Source organism: Euprymna scolopes, chromosome 6, assembly GCF_053919585.1.
Source record: "Euprymna scolopes isolate OS-2025 chromosome 6, ASM5391958v1, whole genome shotgun sequence".
NCBI classification, from domain to species: domain Eukaryota; kingdom Metazoa; phylum Mollusca; class Cephalopoda; order Sepiida; family Sepiolidae; genus Euprymna; species Euprymna scolopes.
The window spans coordinates 145,688,734-145,710,071 of record NC_136487.1 but is presented as its reverse complement, the minus strand read 5'-3'; the positions used below and the strand labels follow the sequence as shown (position 1 = coordinate 145,710,071).

The 21,338-nt window shown below is 47.4% G+C and overlaps 1 protein-coding gene across 1 annotated transcript; it reads right to left on the bottom strand.

Moving 5' to 3' along the window:
• Positions 1–1,021: 1,021 nt before the first annotated feature.
• LOC145278269 (uncharacterized) lies at positions 1,022–4,312 on the bottom strand. Its single transcript, XM_080130560.1, has one exon. The coding sequence runs from the start codon at positions 4,310–4,312 to the stop codon at positions 1,022–1,024; it is 3,291 nt and encodes a 1,096-aa protein (XP_079986686.1).
• Positions 4,313–21,338: the final 17,026 nt, after the last annotated feature.

Below are 21,338 nucleotides of genomic sequence, written 5' to 3'. Positions count from 1 at the left end.
CAGCACCCCCTGCACCAAACAGGGAACCGGATTCTCCACTTGGGGCGTCCCCCGAAGTAGCCAGAGCAGAAGCCTGCTCCATTTTATTTGGTGGCCCAGAGCGCAATCAAGGGTACTGTCGCCTAAAAAGACACCTGAGTTTCCCATGGACCCCGGGCTATCTGTAAGAACAAAACAATCAGTTAATAAAGTTGCCCAGTATGGACAATAACAACAATCTAGAAGTGTAAGCCATGTTAAGTTTCAGAACAGTTTCCGATGGTTCGTTGTTCTACACAAGTCCTGAGAGGTGACTGGTTTGCAGTAGACAGTTCCACAGAGCAAAAGATTCTTACTGTGCCGAGACGGAAAAAACATATACGCAATTGCTACACAAAAGGTTTAGTGTTTATGGAGCAATTCTGGTTTCTGATTGGTTGGTAGCAGAATGTGAATTAATTCGATTCGTCAGTTCCTAGCAGCATCGTCTATAAATAAAATCGCCCGACTGTGTGGGATCATACCCCATTATAGATCAAAATAGTTTAACAAAAATCAATATGCAAAATCACAAAAAAACAATAGGTCTTTAAAAGTCCAAACCCCAAAGAAGGGGTTGGTGCTTGCAGGGACAAGAGAAAAACAAAAGCTCGTCACTCGAAGCCAAAAGCCCGAGAAGTGCAGCCAACATCAAAAAGTGATGGGGGGGGGTAAGCCACCAATAATTTCGACGATCGTTTTTATAACCACAAATTATGTTACATGATAAAAGGGCTGTTCCCTTTTTCATGTAAGTAAAAAAAAAATGGAATTAGTTAAATGTAAATATGTATGGTATAACCAATAGGAACTAGCCTGCCACCACTCCCTTAGTCTATTTAGGCGGTGAGACAGATCTACTCATGCTGGTTCATTCCCCCCCGACGGACAGCGACACCCATCCGTAAGTAGCCTCCATTTTTTTTTCTACACACTCCCAACAAAAGGGGAAAAAAAGAAAAAGAAAAAAAGGGGGGAAAAATGAGGTCCAAGGCACGATTCATTATGCAGGAAGCAGACTCGGCCTGCCTCTACGCCTTCTCTGGGGCTCACACTCAGGGCAGTACCACTTTTGTCTTTCTGGAGGTTCTTGGTCGATTCCCACACATCTGAAGTGGTACCACCTGTCGCACGCGTCACAGGCGATCATGGCTAGGTTCTGTTGAGGATGATTGCAGCTAGGGCACAACCAGGTTTCAGCCTCAGCTACCAATGGCGAATCAGGATCTTCCTCCAGAGAAGCATCAACAGGACAGTGGGAGTTCAAGGAGATTTCGAGGGGATACAGGTGTTTTAGAGAATGTACTTCTACCAGACCATTAGCCCTTCTGACTCGAGCCGCTCTAACGACGTTGTCGTTGCCTTGGACGAGCTCGGTAACAGTACCTAACGCCCAAAAGGGCCTGGGCTTCAGAGGGCTTTTTATAAGAACGACATCATCCTTCCGAAGCCGATCTCCCGATTGGGGGCGAGATGGCGCAGGGGCCTTTCTTCCCAACTCCAGAAGGTATTCCTTGTACCAGAGCTCGTTGAATCTACTCAGGCATTGGTCTCTAAGCTGCAGAGTACGTATCAGCTCGGATCGGCCGAGAGGAACCGAAGGAGCCTCTTCATCCAACCTGAATAATAATCCAGGACACTTATTAGGTCTGAGGAACATATTGGGCGTAATGGCAGTCACATCCTTGTCAGCCGACGATATGTAAGTAAGAGGTCGGTTGTTGACCAACCTCTGTATATCGGAAATGATGGTAAGTAAAGAGAAATAGTTCAATTTTTCTCTTCCAACAACTTTATACAAGCAGTTTTTTATAGTTGGAATACACCTTTCCCATGCCCCTCCATACCAAGGAGAAAAGGGCGGAATAGTCTTCAGTTTCATGTTGCTAGGACCATACCTGTCCTGGTAATCCTTGCAGAGCACAAGCCGGTTGAAGAGTCGCCCTCCTCCCTTGAAAGTTTTAGCATTATCGCTATATAAGGCCTCAGGGACACCGTTCTGGTTTGTGAAACGGATCAGAGCTTGTAGGAAGGAGGAGACGCTCATATCTGGTACCACTTCTATGTGGACGGCCCTGATGTTCAGACAAGTAAACAATAACAGATACCTTTTTATATTTCTTTTCCCATCCCACACCCACAGATGGCCGGTAAAATCGATCCCGGTGTGTTGGTATGGGGTACAGAAGTCAGTCTGATGTGAAGGCAGGTCGGCAGTAGCTTTCGGCGGTGATGGCCTAGAGTTATAACGTTTACACGTCGAACATTCAGCTAATATTAGGTTAACAGCTTGCCTTCCCTGGGGTACCCAGTAACCGCGCCGCCTTAGTTCAGCCAGGGTTGATCCGGTCCCCAGGTGGCAACACCCCTTATGGCAGTCCATGATTATGAGCCGTGTCACAGGGTGCTGTTTTGCTATCAAGACGGGGTTCTTAACTCCATAATCGTAGTGTAAGGAAGAGTCGATCCTACCCTTCGAACGAATCAGCCCATCATGATCCAGGTAATGGTTTAAGTCGCGAACCCTAGCCAGCAGGTGATCCCCGTCAGGCCTCCTTAGGTATTCAAGTTCCGCAGGGAATCCTTGCTGCTGCATAGTCCTCATTAGGTAGGTAGCTGCCCTGGATTCGCGGTCCCACTGACGGTGAAGTCTGATAGCTAAGAACTTAAAAACCAAGGATGTGACCCTCAATAAACGGGAGAAGGATGAAAAACGATCAAAGGACACGACAGAAGCACATCCCGGCTCGCGAGAGATAGAACAATTTGCCGGAGTTCGGGCCATCTGCTGACACATCCCACTTAAGCAAGGCAGATCCAGCTCCGGCCACTGAGAGATCCCACCAAGTGCGACCTTGGCCTTTACGAACAGCAAGGAGGACCTACCACCCTGTACGATGTAAACAGCCATCCCATAGGCATCCTTGGAGGCGTCGCAAAAGATGTGCATCTCCCCGGGCAGCTCCGGTACTATGGTCCTTCGGTCGAAGTGTAGGTCACCCAACCTTGAAAGTTCCCCGGCAAGTTCTCTCCAGACACTCTGGATGGCAGGAGAGGCGATATCGTCCCAGCCCATACCATCTTTCCACATAGCTCTGATAAGTATACGACTCCTGATAGTGACAGGCAAATAGAGAGACAGTGGGTCAAACACCTTAGCTGTTTCCGAAAGGATGCTCCTTTTGCTTGATGCGTTGGCATCACATTCAGTATGGGGTACGAACAATTCTTTGGTAAGCGGGGAGTAGCGATACCCGAGGACCTTCTCCCACTGCTCTCCATGGGTGCTCAACGTGCTTTCCTTCTCCATTCTGGCACGGAGGGTCTCGCAATTGGTATTGCAAGACTGAATTATGAAACCTCCCTCCTGTAAGCATTCCCGAACAAGGGAGTACAATGAAAACAGATCATTCCGGTCAGCCACAAAAGCGACAAGATTGTCCTCATAAAACTTTTCCGCCATCATCTGGCGGCAGGCATCCAGTGGGTATTTGGCCGCGTGCAACTTCAAGATACATCCCAATATAAACGGGCTGGAGGTAAAACCAAAAATAAGGGTGGTATACCGGAAACAACGCAGGAAACTTCCTTCCCTCAGAAAGAAGCAAAACCGGTTCTTGTCAGCCTCTGATTTAAGATGAATCGTCAGAAATGCACGACGGATGTCTGCTAACAGAATGTAATAGTTTGTTCTAAAGGTCAACAGCAGTTTTAAAATGTCCCCAGTGAGGTTTACACCCGAATAAGCCGCTTCGTTTAGGGACAGTCCGCCTCCAGTCTTCAAACTGCAGTTGAAAACTGGTCTAATTTTAGTTGTCGTCGTTGGATCCATCTTAAAAACAGGTCTATGCGATATCCAAATGTATTGATCAAACTCCTGAGGGGAGACAAAAATTTCCTCAATGATACCCTCTCTCTGCTGTTGCCTGAATACCTCCAAATATTCGGCATATCGGTTTTTCTTTAAGTTCGAGGCTACTCGGTCCAGGATATGCAATGATGCTGCGTGGTTGGAGGGCACCTTTTCTAATCTATCCTGATGCCAGGGGAGCTCCACATAGCATTTACCATCGCGTAGTTCCACAGTCTCCTCAAACCGTTGTATTAATTCCTGATCATATTCAGAGAACCCGTCTTGGTCAGGTATTCCTAAGGACTCGAGGCTCACTATCTGTTCCAGTCCTCTTTGGACAGCACTGTCAGGAAAGCAATCCTCAAAGGGGTCAAAGTAGGTAGGTCGAGCCTCCAACACAAAACACAGATGGGAGGCCTCGACCTGCGGAGTATGCTCCATGATAGTATTAAAGGACAGATGAGTCGTATCATGAGAGGATATATTATCCGAAATGAAGGAGTCGAGATCTCCGAACGGGACTAATCCAGACGGGACCGAGAAGGCCTAACCCCCCAAACACAGAACCAGTTTAAAGGGGTCTAGGTGCTGAATCAGGTCCAGGCCAATCACACCCTCATAGTTATTAAATCGGTTCCCTCCTCGAACTGGCCGGCCAGTGAGCAGCCCATATTTCTGAAGGTGCGCAACATCGATGATAAATTCCGCAACCGAATCGATAAATCAAGAGTGCCAGACACCAAAACCAGACACCAGACCGTGTCTCCTGCGCCCAAGTCGGTCTCCAATATTACCTCCGTAAATTGTTGTAGACACTCCCCAAGAAAGGTAGAAAGCTTAAGTTGACACTGGGCTCCAACGGGCTCATCCGGACACAGATATCCCAGAATACGAGAAGACAGATATGTCCGCCCACTGCCTGTATCCAAAAGGCAATTCACAGAAACTTCCCTCGCTCCGTACGAGAAGGTAACAGACAAGATGGGTGGAAGGGAGCGAGAGTAACCGGCTGAGTCAGCGCCTATAACGTCCGCCCCAAATGAAGTAGCAGAAGTCCATTGATTGGGTTTCCGTGTCGCACAGCGGCCTGTAACATTTGGTGGTGGCAGCGATGAACTAGAACGCCCCTTGATTTGCATCCGCTTAATAGCTTCACCAGTGAGCCCAAATAGAGCTGATAGAGGCAGTACTCTTCTATCTGCGAGTTCCATCAATTCTCCGTTCAGGGAACTTTCTGAAGAGTATTTTGCTCATGAGCCTAGCCCCGCTAGAAGTGTCCACCGAAAAATCGCAATAAAAAAAAGTTTCAATTCCTCAAGCATGGAAGCTGTCCTGGAGATAAAATCCCCCAATTCCGAGAGGGGAGCATTTCTTTTTGGTGAGAAGTTCAGGATGTCCTCAAAGATATTGTCCACGGTACTGTCGAGATCCAAATATTCACGCTTAAGAATAGATAAGGCTCGAGTATAATTCGAGTTAGTGCAGCTGAAATGTTTGACAAGCCGTAGGGCCTCGCCAGAGAGACAACATTTCAGAAAGTTGAGTCTGTCTGCATCGCTGGCCATATCAAATACACAGTTCTCAAAACGAGTAAGAAAATTCCAAAAGCTTAGGGGATCAGCTGCCACCTCCTGCCCACTGAAGGTGGGCCCCGTGATTTGGAGCTGAGGAGGCTTGACAACGAAGGAGGCGGCAGTCCTACCCGACGCAGAAGACGCTCCAAACAACTGGGGAACAGATCCATCACTGGGACCAGGCAGAGATGACTTGCAGAAATTGTCTAGGTCCTCCACGGCATTAAGGTATTCCACCTTCTGCCTCAACCAATCGTCCTCGCTCTCATCAGGGGCCCTTCCATCCAGGCGGTCCAACTGACCCACGCATACCTCCAACTCCTCGACATCAGCCAGAATTTGCCCCCTAAAGGTGGAGTATGCCAGAGAGCCCATGCGTCCAGAACAGGCAGATATGCGACGCAGAATCCTGTGTGACAAATTTTCCTTTTCTGATAATATCTTATCCCTAGTGGCATCCATTGAGTCAATGGGGAGGAAAGGGTTATTGGACATTCTTTGGAAGATGTTGGAAAAAGTCCAGGATCCAGTAGTTCACTGTCGTCAGGGGTTGCCATTTTTTTTTTCAAAATTGACTTCCTATCGCCCGTTGATTCAGATCAGGGTCGGACTTTTAATAAAATAAATAGAACATTACTGACGCGAATCAAATATTTTTTAAATTGTAACAGCTTAAAACTTTTTCTAGCGCACATGCTCCAAGTTTGTAGATTTTTTTTTTTTTTTTTACCAAAACGGTCATTGAATTTTTTCTAGTTTTACCTATTTAAAGCTGGTACAAATTTTTAAAAATATAATGAAATTAAAACAAAAAGCATTTATCAAGTGTTGTAAATGGAATGATAGTATACATAAAAATTAGCATGAAATAACAGGAAAAAGTATCGCATACCTATTTTAGCTGATTATTTTTTATACACTTTAACAAGTACAGATATGTTATTTAGCTTTACTTCAAAGCAGATACAGCTTAAAAATATTTTAATGTTTTATATGCCACAAAAGAAAAAATAAACTAGATAAATAAATTTATCGTATTACTTTTTGATTCATATATAATGTATGTTGGAAAAAGTCCAGGATCCGGTAGTTCACTGTCGTCAGGGATGCAAAGAATGCTCTCTGCGCCCCTAACCAATGGGGACAAGTAAACGATAAAAAAAAAGGGATCAAAACTCTAGCCTCGCTCGCGTAAACTTACTCAGCGAAGTGACAAAAGAAGAAAAAGAATTAATGGGAATGGTTGTAGGTTGCCTTTTATAACCAATAGGAACAAGCCTCCCACCACTCCCTTAGTCTATTTAGGCGGTAAGACAGATCTGCTCATGCTGGTTCATTCCCCCCCCCCCCGACGGACAGCGACACTCATCCGTAAGTAGCCTCCATTTTTTTTTTCTACAGAACCAATCACGATACATTGAAAAAATTCTGCTCAAGTTCGGAATGCAAGATTGCAGACCACGTACAACTCCCGTCGAAATGGGCATAAAAGATATAGACCGAAGCAAAATCCATAGATGATCGATTATACAGAGAAATGGTTGGAAGCATCATCTATTTGATGACCGCAACTAGGCCTGAAATACCTTTGTTACAGGGTAACATAGCTTTCTCAAAACTTATCGGAACTGACAATTAAGGACCTTAATCGTGCAAAACAGACCCTTCGTTATCTAAAAGAACCAAGGAACAATCTTTAATATTTAAAGTCTACATATCCTAAAATTAGGATTATCAGATTCAGATTGGGGTAACTGAGGATAGAAAAAGTATAGCGGGGTATTGTTTTAGACTGTCAAAGATTGAACCTATGATCTCTTGGAAAACTACATAGCAAATTGTTGCCCTTTCTACTTGAGAAGCAGAATTTGTGGCCCTCACCCATTCCGCGTAGGAGGCAATTTTTTCTGAACACCCTTCTAAAATCTATTTTAAAACCTGATCTAACAAACAAACCTATAGGAATTCATTGTGACAACCATAGTATCTTATTAGCAAATAATTCTGATTCATCAAAGGTCGAAGTATATTGATATGATTTCATAAGGGATGAAATAAGTAAAAAATTTATTACTCTTTTGTGACGTCTGAGAATAATATAGCCAACATTTTCACTAAACCTATAAAAAGAATAAAATTAAAACATTTTATAACCGAACTTTCTGGGATCTAATTATGAATAAATCTCTTTCCAGAAACCAAAAAAAGGAAAGCTTGAACAGTCGAAATCACACATACAATTTTTTTTTTTTTTTTGTGTATCGGGCAGGACGTTTAAACTGCGACCATTTCTATCTTACTAACCAAATTAACCAACTAATACCTAACGAAATGTTTCCAGTTTTTGTTAAAAAAAAAGTATTTGAATAGGATTCTATTTGTATGTTATATATATATATATATATATATATATATGAAAAATATTTATTTTTATATGTATAAAAAAAACTCAATGTGATTTACAAAAAAATGACTTCTTGCACACATTGTACCAATATTCTTTTTGACCAATGAGAATGTTTGGCGTAGGTGTGATGTTTTCTGATTCCATCGTGTCGATGACAATAGGCGTCTGGCTCGCAGATGCGGCCATAGCCGGACTGTTAAAAAACGGTTAAGAAAATAGTCCACAAAACTTAAAAATAACAGTAAAAAAAAAAGCAGGAAAAAATCCGACGATAATAGAAATATAAAGGGAAAGAGAAATCGCTGAAGACAAAGCTCGCAAAAAAAAATAAAAAAGGAATGAAGTCCAACTTCAAAATGAACGCCCTTCTTAAAAAAAAAAAAATCAACCTTCTTTTATCTCCAACAAGGAGCATCTCATTTGCATATCGGGTGGTCACATTGCAGGCATATAAAGAGATAAGGCAGCCATTTTTGTTTCTTCATTCATTTCGTTTCACGACCAACCCGTTGAATTATGCAGACGTGCTAGTTAGGTAAGTCACGCGTTTCCCTACAGTTACTATACATCACATAAAAATCTTGGGCGTCTTCGGATTCGTGAAGACCGACGCAGATCACTAATTTCATCAGAAACTATACTCTGGGGGCTTTCTGTCAGGTCCGCACAGTTTGTACTGTCATCTTGCATGCTTTGTGTGTCTCGCTAAAAAACCCTACACAACTAACCATCATTAATACGGAATTATCAGAACCGTGGAGCATTAACACGTGTAATGTCGAAAATAAAAACGTATATATTAATTTCTCTTAACGACCTCAGAATCTGATCGGGCATTGCATAAAATCCTCTACTCTAAACGATTTCACTATCTGCATATACTTGAAGTGCTGTCTCTCGCTTAGATTAAATACGTTATTGTGCAACGTTATGCCATTTCTGTCAACGTGGCCCTTTGGGTTAGCATGTTAACAGAAATATTTTCCGCCTTCGCGCCCGAAATAATGCGGACGTTTCGGCTGTTTTTCATTTTGAACATATATTTGAAAACGTATATTTTCGATAAGCCTTTGCAGTTAAACAGTGTTAACATGTTTTTTGTTTATTTTTCGTTTCGTATATTATTTACATGACTCAGAAAATAATTAGTGCGATTTGTCGGCGGTTTAATTAGCTGAGGGCTGATTAAAAGATCCGATTACTATTAAATTCACGTGCCATTTTTTTCAAAATTGACTTCCTATCGGCCGTTGATTCAGATCAGGGTCGGACTTTTAATAAAATAAATAGAACATTACTGACGCGAATCAAATATTTTTTAAATCGTAACAGCTTAAAACATGTCGATATTTCCTACCGACGAGTGGGGGGGGGGGAAGAAAAGACGTTTAGCTTGCAACGAAAAATTACCTCGTTGCTTACAAGCAAACGTATTATTGTAAATATAACGCGCTATTAACAGTTGTCGTACCGGTCTGATAGATCTCTAACAAGAACAAACTGTTATTTAGCCTTTCGTCCCCGGCCTTGGCATTATCTACTGCCAAGGCCTCATTTGGGGTACGAAAAAGCTTAGGCACTAAGGCCAGTAAGGGGAAGTGGGGAAAAAAGGGGTCTTTTCTAGTCCTTAGCTAGACTTGCGTCAGATAGCAAGTACTTTATTATAAAACCTACACTAGAGTTTCTATCACACACTGTTCTGCCTAACATTCTTACCAGGACCTACTTAAAATAACAGCTCCCCAGCTTACGGGATGGCAGGCGACATTCACGCTGTGATAAAAAGAAAAAAACATAAAACATTATTTACACAGAACTAAAATGGAAAAATATATACAAACTAAAGGGTATTTTTTTCCTTTTATATAATGGGGGCGAGATGATGGGGAGGGGGGCAAACTAGAATACACCCAAAAAGAAAACAAATGAACAAAATGCCTATGGGGGCGGGTTAGTAAGGGGGCCCTCCCTACCTAACGGCTGGTCTGTCATGTGAAACGCCCACTGTCTTCCGGTCCTCTTCCCCCGGTGGGAAAGGGTGAAAGCAAGCAGGTCGTTCCCTAGAAGTGAGTGGAGGATCTAGGGGATTGTATGAAAAATAAATTAGGGTTGGGGATAACAGGGATGGATGGCGTCTTCCAAGATAAAGTATGTAATGGTCAAAAATAGGCCTGGGACAAAATAAGACAAGTGGACTTTTGGGCATCTTTGGAAGCTCTCCTAGTGCCAATCTATCAAAAAATAAAAAGCTATGGGAACAGGATCCACACGCATACTACCCTAGTCTAGGCCCTACAAAAAGCACAAGCTATCCACTCTTGGTGGTTACGCACCTATCTAGTCTAAAAACCTACCCAACATTATAAGGTAAACCTTATATTACTTGTCTTGATGAGGCTGGGTTCCGAGAAAAAGAAACCTCAGCACCCTAGGACCAATACCACTAGGGTGGAAACAAGAACTGAAATCTAGCGCCTCGTCGGATGCACAAACTAGTGTTGTGCACCCATCTCCTATCAAAGTCCATGCGGTGCAATCTTTTCCAATCACATCTGATTTTCGTTTTAAGTTGATGCTTAAAACGAACGACCAGATCATGATCAGAAACAGATTGTCCATGGGGAGCAATGTCCAGACGTGAAACCCACGTCACTAACCTAGCCACCGCAAGGATCGCTAGAAACGCCATCCGTTTCTCCCTGTCAAACGGCGGATCCACATTGTCGACCACGTACGCTAAATCAAGTGGCACCGACTGCTTGGGATTGATGCGAGCCGTTACCCCTTCGACATACTCCCAGAGACTCCGCACCCCGCTGCAAAGAAAGAATGCGTGTTCTCTCGTCTCCTCCTCATCTTCATCATTGCAGCGTGGGCACGGGGGATAATAGTAATTTCTGTCCCTAAAATCCCTCTCGCTGGCAATGTTAGGTGCATAAACTGCCACGATCCAAAACGCGCTGCTTTTAACGGCAACATCGACCACGACCAGCCTCCCATGAGCGTCCGCGTGGACAAGCGTAACCGTCGCAGACAGTGCGACTCACTAGTACAGAACTCCCCCCCTCCGGCCCAAAATCGTTCACCAGCACATCGCAGTCCTCGGCCCCAACAAAGTGAGTCTCTTGTAAGGTGCCTACATCTACCTCAAGGGCCATGAGATCCCTCAGCACACGAGCAGCCTTGCTTCGGGATCTCATGCCCCTCGCATTTAAACTAGCTAGATTTAAGCTCGTTTCCATGTTTCCACTATCTAGTAGTATTCGTCTACTAGGGGTCTAAAGTCCTCAGGGGTCAGGACGTCGAAGGCCTGACCGAGACTGCCCGTGAGCAGGTCGGACGTAAGCCGTCCGTCTCGAGCCAGGCCTCCCACGTCCAGGGGGAACGTCATCTTTAGTGCCCTATAAAAGGATGGGTGAACATAAAGTGGGACCCTCCCTTCGCATTGATTGGCTATCTTGCCAAGTGATGGGTGCTCCCTGTCTACGATTTTAATTCCTGTGAAGGCTGTCTTTCCCTCCTCGATCATCCTCCAAAGTGCCTTTGCTCTGCCTCCCCTGTTCACCCGGACGAAGGTAATAAGAGATGGAGCATCACTGAAATTCTTCGGGCCAGTGACCTCCTTCCCGTCGACCACCTTGGGAGCTGCCAGTTCCTTCATATATTTTTTCTGTTGGCCGTTGAGGTCACTGACCGTATGTCTTAGGTCGGCGGTGCATATTTTTTCCCCAGGCCAGAAAGGGAGTTTCCTGGTCCTTTCTTCCCTAGGGGCCGCCGACTTTATCAGTTCTTATTTTTCGCCTTCTGGTGCCTCTTGGATGGTCTTTTCTGGAGCTCCTGGTTGCTCCATCTCTGAATCCTGGGTAGTGAACAGGGAAGGGGTAAGCTGAACTTCTTCCTGGTGGGGTGGTTTTTTCTGGAAGCTCAGGGCGCTGTTCTTTCTGTTCGTCCTTCCTCTCTCTCTTCTCTTGGTGTTTATCCTCCTCGCTCTTGGAGCCCGAGAAGCTGCCCCTTTGCTTCCTTTTTGTAGCAGTTGCCGTAGCTCTTGATACGGTTTGTGGAGCCGGCTCTGCTTTCTTTGTTTTCCTAGCTGCGACCGTGCTTCACTTACTGGTTCCTGCTTCTTCCTCTTTCTTCGTCTCCTCCTTTGATTTTCATCCTGCTTCCTCCTGTTTTCTTGGTCGCCTCTGCTGCTGACTTCTTTAGAGGGCAGAATCTGGCAACGTGACCAGTTTTCTGGCATTGCCAGCATTGTGGTCTTCTGCCCTCTACAATGACGATCATCGACCAGCCCTCGCAGGTAAATTGGGCGGGGATCCCAAGGAATTCCTTGCGGGTTAGCCGCATCTGGAGCCGGTAGTCCCCGGTGTGGATATTTCGTAGTCCCTTTATAGCCTCAATTCCTTCCACATCGCCATATTGGGACAAGATGGCCCCCAGCTGCTCTTCGATGAGGAAGCACGGTACCCCTGTTACCGTTACTGTTGTTCTTCTCTTGGAGAGGTACTCTGGCCGAATTTTTATGTCTCTCCAGACGACGTCTCCTCTTGCCAACTTTTCCACGTCCTCCTTTGTCGGCAAGAGGACCTCCCACATCGCGTTGAAACGCCGCACCGCGTACTGGGCCATGATGTTGAGCTCACCCAGCAGTTCCATCATTGTTTCCTTCGGCACTCCCTTCAGCCCTTTTCCTTTTGCGTCCAAGGTCAACAGGGATACCGATCTTTCCCGGATCTTTTCGAGGGTTTCCGGGACGACTGTAATTTTGTTACCCTCGACGTAACTGCTATACTTCTCCTCGAAGAGTTGCTTGTAGTACTGGGTTGGGGACCCCAGCTCCGTTGTTCTGCTGCGACTTTTCCATTCCACACTGCCGCCACAGGGGTTGATGGTGGTGTTTTTTGCTCCTCTGGGATTGATGAGTCTGATCCTGCGAGAGCTGGCCACTCCTCCTTCTTTGCCGGCTCCACGCTTTTTGATTTCCACCACCCCGGGGAGCACCCATCCACAAGAATGACCTCTGCTGACTTTGTCCTTCTTCGGGTCTCTGTGGCCGACTTTTGGGGGCTGCTCCTTGCCGACTGCGTTTGGTCCGGCAGTGTTCGTGTGTCATTGTCGAGCACCCACCAACGGTTTACTGGCCTCCTTTTCTTCTTCTTAGCCGCCGCTGCCTTCCATATGTCCTCCTCCTCTCCGCCTGGAGTCTGCTTGACGAAGTCACTCCAGGCCTTCACGACTTCCTCGCGGTTCCTTGGTAACCCGGTTGTAGGCGCCATCCATGGCCTATTAGTGTCGACCACAGAGACCCCTTCGCTTGTCCTGGGGGCACCTTCCTTGTTGGTGATGCCGGACGCTTGCGACCCTTCGTACTGGGGGTGGCGACCCCCGGGACCGTCCATTGCACTGGAGCACCACCGGGTGTGGTGCCCCCCGTCATCGTCACTGGGATATCACCAAAGGTGATATCCCCTGGTATAAGAACTGGAATGTCACCGAGTGTGATACCCCCCCCCTTCTCGTAACTGAAGAACAGATACTACACTTTGATCTTAACATCAGTATGCCAGGTAACTATGAGTATGATATTTAGCCCCTCGTCCCCGGCCTTGGCATTATCTACTGCCAAGGCCTCATTTGGGGTACGAGGAAGCTTAGGCACTAAGGCCAGTAAGGGGGAGTGGGGGGAAAAAAGGGGTCTTTTCTAGTCCTTAGCTAGACTTGCATAAGATAGCAAGTACTTTATTATAAAACCCACACTAGAGTTTCTATCATGCACTGTTTCGCCTAAAATTCTTACCAGGACCTACTTAAAATAACAGCTCCCCAGCTTACGGGATGGCAGGCGACATTCACGCTGTGATAAAAAGAAGAAAAACATAACATTATATACAAAACTAAAGGGGAAAAAATATATACAAACTAAAGAGTTTTAATTTTAAGTTTTTTTTTTAATTTTTTGTAATGGGGGTGAGATGATGGAGGGCAAACTAGCATACACCCAAAAAGAAAGAAAAAGAAAACAAATTAAAAAAAATGCCTATGGGGGCGGGTTAGTAAGGGGGCCCTCCCTTCTTAACGGCTGGTCTGCCATATGAAACGCCCACTATCTTCCGGTCCTCTTCCCCCGGGGGGAAAGGGTGAAAGCAAGCAGGTCGTTCCCTAAAGGGGAGTGGAGGAACTAGGGACATGTATGAAAAAATAAATGAGGGTCGGGGATAATAGGGATGGATGGCGTCTTCAAAGATAAAGTACGTAATGGGCGAAATAGGCCTGGGACAAAATAAAACAAGTGAACTTTTGGGCATCTTTGGAAGTTCTCCTAGTGCCAATCTATCAAAAAATAAAAAGCTATGGGAACAGGATCCACACGCATACTACCCTAACCTAGGCCCTATAAAAAGCACAAGCTATCCACTCTTGGTGGTTACTTACCTATCTAGCCTTAAACCTACCCAATATTATAAGGTGAACCTTATATTACTTGTCTTGATGGGGCTGGGTTCCGAAAAAAAAGAAACCTCAGAACCCTAGGACCAATACCACTAGGGTGGAAACACGAACTGAAATCTAGCGCCTCGTCGGATGCACAAACTAGTGTTGTGCACCCATCTCCTATCAAAGTCCATGCGGTGCAATCTTTTCCAATCACATCTGATTTTCGTTTTAAGTTGATGCTTAAAACGAACGACCAGATCGTGATCAGAAACAGATTGCTCCCCATGGACAATGTCCAGACGTGAAACCCACGTCACTAACCTAGCCACCGCTAGGATCGCTAGAAACCCCAACCGTTTCTCCCTGTCAAACAGCGGATCCACATTGTCGACTACATACGCTAAATCAAGTGGTACCGACTGCTCGGGGTCGATGCGAGCCGTTACCCCTTCGACATACTCCCAGAGACTCCGCACCCCGCTGCAAAGAAAGAACGTGTGTTCTCTCGTCTCCTCTTCTTCATCATTGCAGCGTGGGCACGGGGGATTGTAATAATCCCTATCCCGATCATCCCTGGCTAGTTTGCCAAAGAGTGGCAGCGCGTTTCGGACTAGCCTCCACGTAAGTGAGAATTCTGTGTTGTTAATGTAGCTACTGGCAGGCGCCCAACTCCACAGTGAGAGAACCTACCCCCTCGACAGATGTAGCCACTCCACCAGCGGGTCTTTCGCAGTCCCCTCCACTACATCCCTATATAGCAACCACCTAGGCCGTGCAAGGTCACTGGACCCCAGCAATGCCCTAAGGGCGGCTCGGCATTCGGTCAGGAAACACCTTTCCCTGCCGGTCTTCTGCGACCTTCAGCGGAAGGGTTGGATATGAGCTGTGGGAAAGCTTGCTCCACGACTGGTACCCGGGGCGTTTCCTCCATCAGTGTCCGACTCAGGAATGCCAATCTTTCTGCGTGCTTGTGACTTTGCAGATCAGGCATCCCTTGGCCTCCCTCACTAAGCTTCCGTGTACAGACCTGTCTACGGTCATACGGCTTCCCTCCTACCCAAAGAAGTTTGAACAGGAGTTGCTCTAAAGCCTTACAGCGGTCCGCAGGCAGGGGAAGAACAGATAAACGGTAAAGGATCAGCGGAAACACGTACGTAGCATATGCCTCTGCGCGACCCTTCAAGGACAATTTCCTCCGAATCCAAGTCCCTACTGACGACTCGACCTTAGTCTGTACTTCCGACCAATTCTTGTCCAGCTGGAGGTCCGGCCCGAACCACACACCGAGGATCTTTACTGGGCCATCTGTCCAGCCGAACATGCCTGGAAGCGGGTTTACCCCGTGCAGGCACCCAACCGCAGGTCAACGGACTTGCTGCGATTGATCACGGCCCCTGTGACAACTTCATACTCAGCGATCGCCTCTATCACTGCTTCAATGTCGGTTCGTCGTGCAACGAACACGGTGACGTCATCAGCGTACACGGACACCCTGGCAACTTTGCCGCCAGGCAGAGCTATGCCACGTAGGACTGGTCTTGCCGCCCGGTCCCTTAATTTGCAAAGGAAGGGCTACAACGCCAGGACATAAAGCAGAGGCGACAGCGGACAACCCTGCCGCACCGACCGGGAGACCCCAAAGGATTCCGACAACCTACCATTAACTTGCACCACCACCGGGATCACGATACAGGGCGGAGATCCACTTGCGGAAGTCCGGACCATAGCCGGCGGTTTCCACAACAACCCTCAGGAACCCATGGTCCACCCTGTCGAACGCCTTGGACTGATCTAAATTGATCAGCGCGGCTTCAGTGTCGTCTTCTACCCCCTCTAAGACCGTGCGAATCAAGTGGAGATTGTTTTGAATCGATCGACCCTTCACAGCGTAATTCTGATCCGGTTCGATCAAGTCGCCGATAACAACCTGCAGTGGATTCGCAAGAACGCGGGACAATCTTAATCTGCGTTAAGCAGAGTGATGGGCCTATAGTCATCTAGATTCCCCCCTCCATGTTGGTTCCCCTTCTTCAGAAGCGTGACCACTCCTTTGGTTACCTGCCTCAGGGTCGAGTCCTGGGCAAACCAGTGGTTAAACACGCCCGTCAGAAGGGGCACAAACATGGGCGACAGCCTCAAGAACAGTTCGTAAGATAAACCATCGAGCCCCGGAGATTTGCTGCGGCCAACCTGCTTCAACGCAGTAATGACCTCATGCTCCGTAACCATCCCCTCGCAGCTAGCCGCTCGGGCCGCAGTAAGGCGGGGCGACCCAGCTTAATAGCTGCCAAACTCCTGGCCGCGGAGTATGGGTAGTTTGGTTAAGCGCTCCTCCAAATGTTGCCGAAACCCATTGCAGATCTCCCGTGTCGACACGAGAGGACGCCCTCCCAGGTTATTCACCTCCCGAATGTACCCGTCCGAGCCACGTCTTAGGGCAGCCTTACGCTCAACAGCGTCAACGTTCACGGCTTCGTTGGAGACTCTTTCTAACCTAGCCCTAATTACTTGACCTTCATATCGCTCGCTAGCCAAGCGATTGAGGTCCCCCTTAACTAGAGCTAGTTCTAGGGAATCCCCCCTGCCACCGCCTGGGTCGATCTATCCTCTAAGTGCCTTTTGGTCCGAGCCCTAGTTAACATGAGGCGTTGGCTGTATTGGACACAAAAGCGCCTAATGGTAGCCTTAAGATTAACCCACCATCTACTCCCGGTAACCGCCCACACTAACTCCCTCTGAATTAGTGATGTCAGCTGCTCCCGGAAGTCGACCGACTCCAATAAGGAGGCGTTCATCTTCCAGTAGCCAGCCAACCTAGGCCTATTACCTAATTTCAAACGGGCCAACACAAGTTTGGTCCGAATGACCTAACCAGTGGAACGTGGGACAAGATAGGAAATCTATATCGCCCCTTCTAATTAACATCCTGTCCATTTATGTACTTGTACAGGCGGCCGAGCTAGATTGCCACGTCCACATCTCCCTCCCGGGGTGATCGAGACGGAACCTGTCGACCAGATCGCACGAGGCCATCAGGTCAGACAGGCTGCTTCCCCCCCCCCCGACCTTATCTATGCTGGGGTCCAGGATGGCATTCCAGTCCCCCATTAAAACTACCCGCTCCAGACCCGAAGAGAGAAACACCTCCACCCGCCGAAAAAAGGAAACCCTCTCGCTGGGGATGTTAGGCGCATAAACTGCCACGATCCGAAACTCGCCACTTTTAACGGCAACATCGACCACGACCAGCCTCCCATGAGCGTCCGCGTGGACAAGCGTAACTGTCGCAGACAGAGTGCGACTCACTAGTACAAAAACCCCCCGGCTATAGAGACTGCCATATGCTGAGTAAACATCAAAATCGTTCACCAGCACATCGCAGTCCCCGGCCCCAACAAAGTGGGTCTCTTGTAAGGTTGCTACACCTACCTCAAGGGCCATGAGATCCCTCAGCACGCGAACAGCCTTGCTTCGGGATCTCATGCCCCTCGCATTTAAACTAGCTTGATTTAAGCTCGTTTCCACTACCTAGTAGTATTCGTCTACTAGGGGTCTAAAGTCCTCGGGGGTCAGGACGTCGAAGGCCTGACCGAGGCTGCCCGTGAGCAGTTTGGACGTAAGCCGTCCATCTCGAGCCAGGCCTCCCACGTCCAGGGGGAACGTCATTTTTAGTGCCCTATAAAAGGAGGGGTGAACATAAATGGGGACCCTCCCTTCGCACTGATTTGTGATCTTGCTTAGTTATGGGTGCTCCCCGTCCACTATTTTTAAGCCAGCGAATGCGGATTTGCAATCATGCGCCACAGCGCCTTCGCTCTACCCCCACTATTCACCCTAACGAAAGTAATTAGCGATGGGGCTTCGCGAAAATTTCTTGGGTCAGGGACCTCTTTGCCATTGATGGTTTTTAGGCTTTCCAACTCCTTCAGATATCTTTTCTGTCTGCCATTGAGGTCACTGACCGCATGGCTCAAGTTGGCATTACAAATATTTTCCACGGGCAGGAAGGGGAACTTTTTTGACCTCTCCTCTCTCGGGGCCGCCGACTTTTCTTGTCCCTCCTGTCTCCCCAGGGTTTTACTGCTTTCCGCTTTGTCGGAATCTACTGGAATTTTTTCCAGATTTTCTTCGGTGTTTTCCTCGGTATTTTCCTCAGGAGCTTCCACTTGCTCCATCATAGAAATCGGAGTGGTGAATAGGGGAAGAGTAAGCTTAACTTCTTCTTGGGGGGGGGGGGTTGAGATTCCGGGAGTTCAGGGTCCTTTTCTTTCTCTTTCTTTTCGCATTTCCCTTTTTGGCTCTCGTCACCTCCATCGCTCTCCGAGCCAGATCCGCTAACCCTGGCTTTTCTTTTTACCGCTGTTGCCATACTTCTAATTGCGGCTTGTGGAGCCGGCTCAGGCTTCTTGCCTTTTTTCCCTACAACCGTACTCCATTTAGTGGAGTCTTGGTCTTCCTGTTTCTTTTCCGCCTTCTTGGTCCCAACTTCTGTTTCTGGCTTTTTTCCTGCTTCTGCCGCTTCCGTATTTGTTTTCTTCTGAGGGCAGAACCTTGCCACGTGGCCTGTCTTTTGGCACTGCCAGGATTGTGGCCTTCTGCCCTCAGCAATTACGATCATGGACCAGCCCTCACAGGTCAGCTGCGCGGGGATTTCATAGAACTGCTTTCGGTTGAGACGCATTTAAAGTTTATACTCCCCGGTCATTATGTTTCGGGGTCCCCTTACTGTCTCGATTCCTTCCACTTCTCCAAATTGAGACATTATTGCCCCCAGTTGTTCCTCAATTAGGAAGCAGGGGACCCCAGAAATTGTTACTTTTGTTCTCCTTTTGGAGAGGTATTCGGGCCTGATCTTTAAGTCTCTCCACGTGAGGTCTCCTCTTGCCAGCTTTTCCGCGTCTTCCTTCGTTGGCAAGAGGACCTCCCACATTGCATTAAATCTCCTGACCGCATACTGGGCTGGAATTTGGAGCTCTCCCAGCAGCTCCATCATGCGGTCCTTAGGGACGCCTTTTAACCCTTTTCCTTTGGCGTCAAGCGTGAGGAGAGAGACTGACCTCTCCCTTATCATTTCTAGGGTTTCTGGGACAGCTCGGATGTTATTTCCTTCTATTAATTTTTTGTATTTTGTCTCTAGCATTTCCTTGTAATATTCGGGGGATTTAGTTTGTCTTTGTTTTGGTCCCCAGCTCAGCTGTTCTTTTAGCTGACACTGCGAGGGCTGGCCATTCCTCCTTTCTTGCCGGCTCCACATGTTTAGTTCCCCCCACCCCCGGGGAGGACCCATCAACTACTATGATATCGGCGGATTTTGATCTTCGTAGCCCCTCGGCTGCAGGCTTCTGGGGGCTGCTCGTTACAGATTATGATTGTTGCAGTGTCTGGGCTGACGTACCGGCATCGTCGAGTGCCCACCAACGCTTCAACGGCCGCCTCTTCTTTTTCTTGTATCCTCGTACCTCCTCCTCGCATGGAGCTTGCTGCACGATTTTGCTCCATGCGTTTACCACCTCTTCTCTGGATGAGGCTCTTGAAGGCTTCGTGGTATCCACAACGGTAATGCCGGTGAAGCCAGGTGCTGCTTGGCTGGGATTGTCTATTGGGGTGGCAACAACCCCAACGCCAGACACTGGAATGCCACGAGGTGTGGCATCCGCCACCAGAGGCAGAGGGATATCTCCGAAAGAGATAACCCCAGGTAACGGCACTGGAGCTTCACCGAATGTGGCACTCCCCCTCTAATACGGTGCTGGGACCCCACCGGGGGTGGTGTCCTCCCTCGACGGCACTGTGGCACTCCCTCTACACGGCACTGGGGTGTCACCGGGTGTGACCCCCCCCTTCTCGTCACTGGAGTGCCACCGGATGTGGCACTCCCCCTCCTCGTCACAACACCAGGGGCGTCCCCCATGGTGTTAGAGGCAGAGGCCTGCCTCTTTTTTTTGTTGGCCCAGTGCCCTCCACCGACCTGCCGATTTGGAAGCTAGAGGGCCTTCGCTTAATGGCACGTCGGTTACCTCTAGTCCTGCCGGCTGCTTAAGTCGGATCCGGACACTGGACGGACCTGCAAGAGAAAGAAGGCAAAAAGGACAGTTAGTTGCCGAAAGGACCACTCTCCCAAAGAAAGGGGTCGGTCCTTTTAGGCTGGACAAGAAAAAAGTGGCCAAAAAAGATGGCCAAGTGGGCGCCGCCTTAGAGGACTTTGTCAGGTCTAGTATTAGTAACTTTAGAACAGATACTACACTTTGATCTTAACATCAGTATGCCAGGTAACTATGAGTATGATATTTAGCCCTTCGTCCCCGGCCTTGGCATTATCTACTGCCAAGGCCTCATTTGGGGTACGAGGAAGCTTAGGCACTAAGGCCAGTAAGGGGGAGTGGGGGAAAAAGGGGTCTTTTCTAGTCCTTAGCTAGACTTGCGTAAGACAGCAAGTACTTTATTATAAAACCTACACTAGAGTTTCTATCACACACTGTTTCGCCTAACATTCTTACCCGGACCTACTTAAAATAACAGCTCCCCAGCTTACGGGATGGCAGGCGACATTCACGCTGTGATAAAAAGAAGAAAAAACATTACATTATATACAAAAAACTAAAAGGGAAAAATATATACAAACTAAAGAGTTTTAATTTTTTTATTTATTTTTTTTTTTTGTAATGGGGGTGAGATGATGGAGGGGGGCGAACTAGAATACACTCACAAAGAAAAAAAAAGAAAACAAATTAACAAAATGCCTATGGGGGCGGGTTAGTAAGGGGACCCTCCCTACCTAACGGCTGGTCTGTCATATGAAACGCCCACTGTCTTCCGGTCCTCTTCCCCCGGGGGGGAAAGGGTGAAAGCAAGCAGGTCGTTCCCTAAAGGGGAGTGGAGGAACTAGGGACATGTATGAAAAAATAAATTAGGGTCGGGGATAATAGGGATGGATGGTGTCTTCCAAGATAAAGTACGTACATAATGGGCGAAATAGGCCTGGGACAAAATAAAACAAGTGGATTTTGGGGCATCTTTGGAAGCTCTCCTAGTGCCAATCTATCAAAAAATA

Excerpts from the sequence above, each read along its gene's own strand:
- LOC145278269 (XM_080130560.1), bottom strand. The coding sequence starts at position 4,312 with ATGGAGCATACTCCGCAGGTCGAGGCCTCCCATCTGTGTTTTGTGTTG.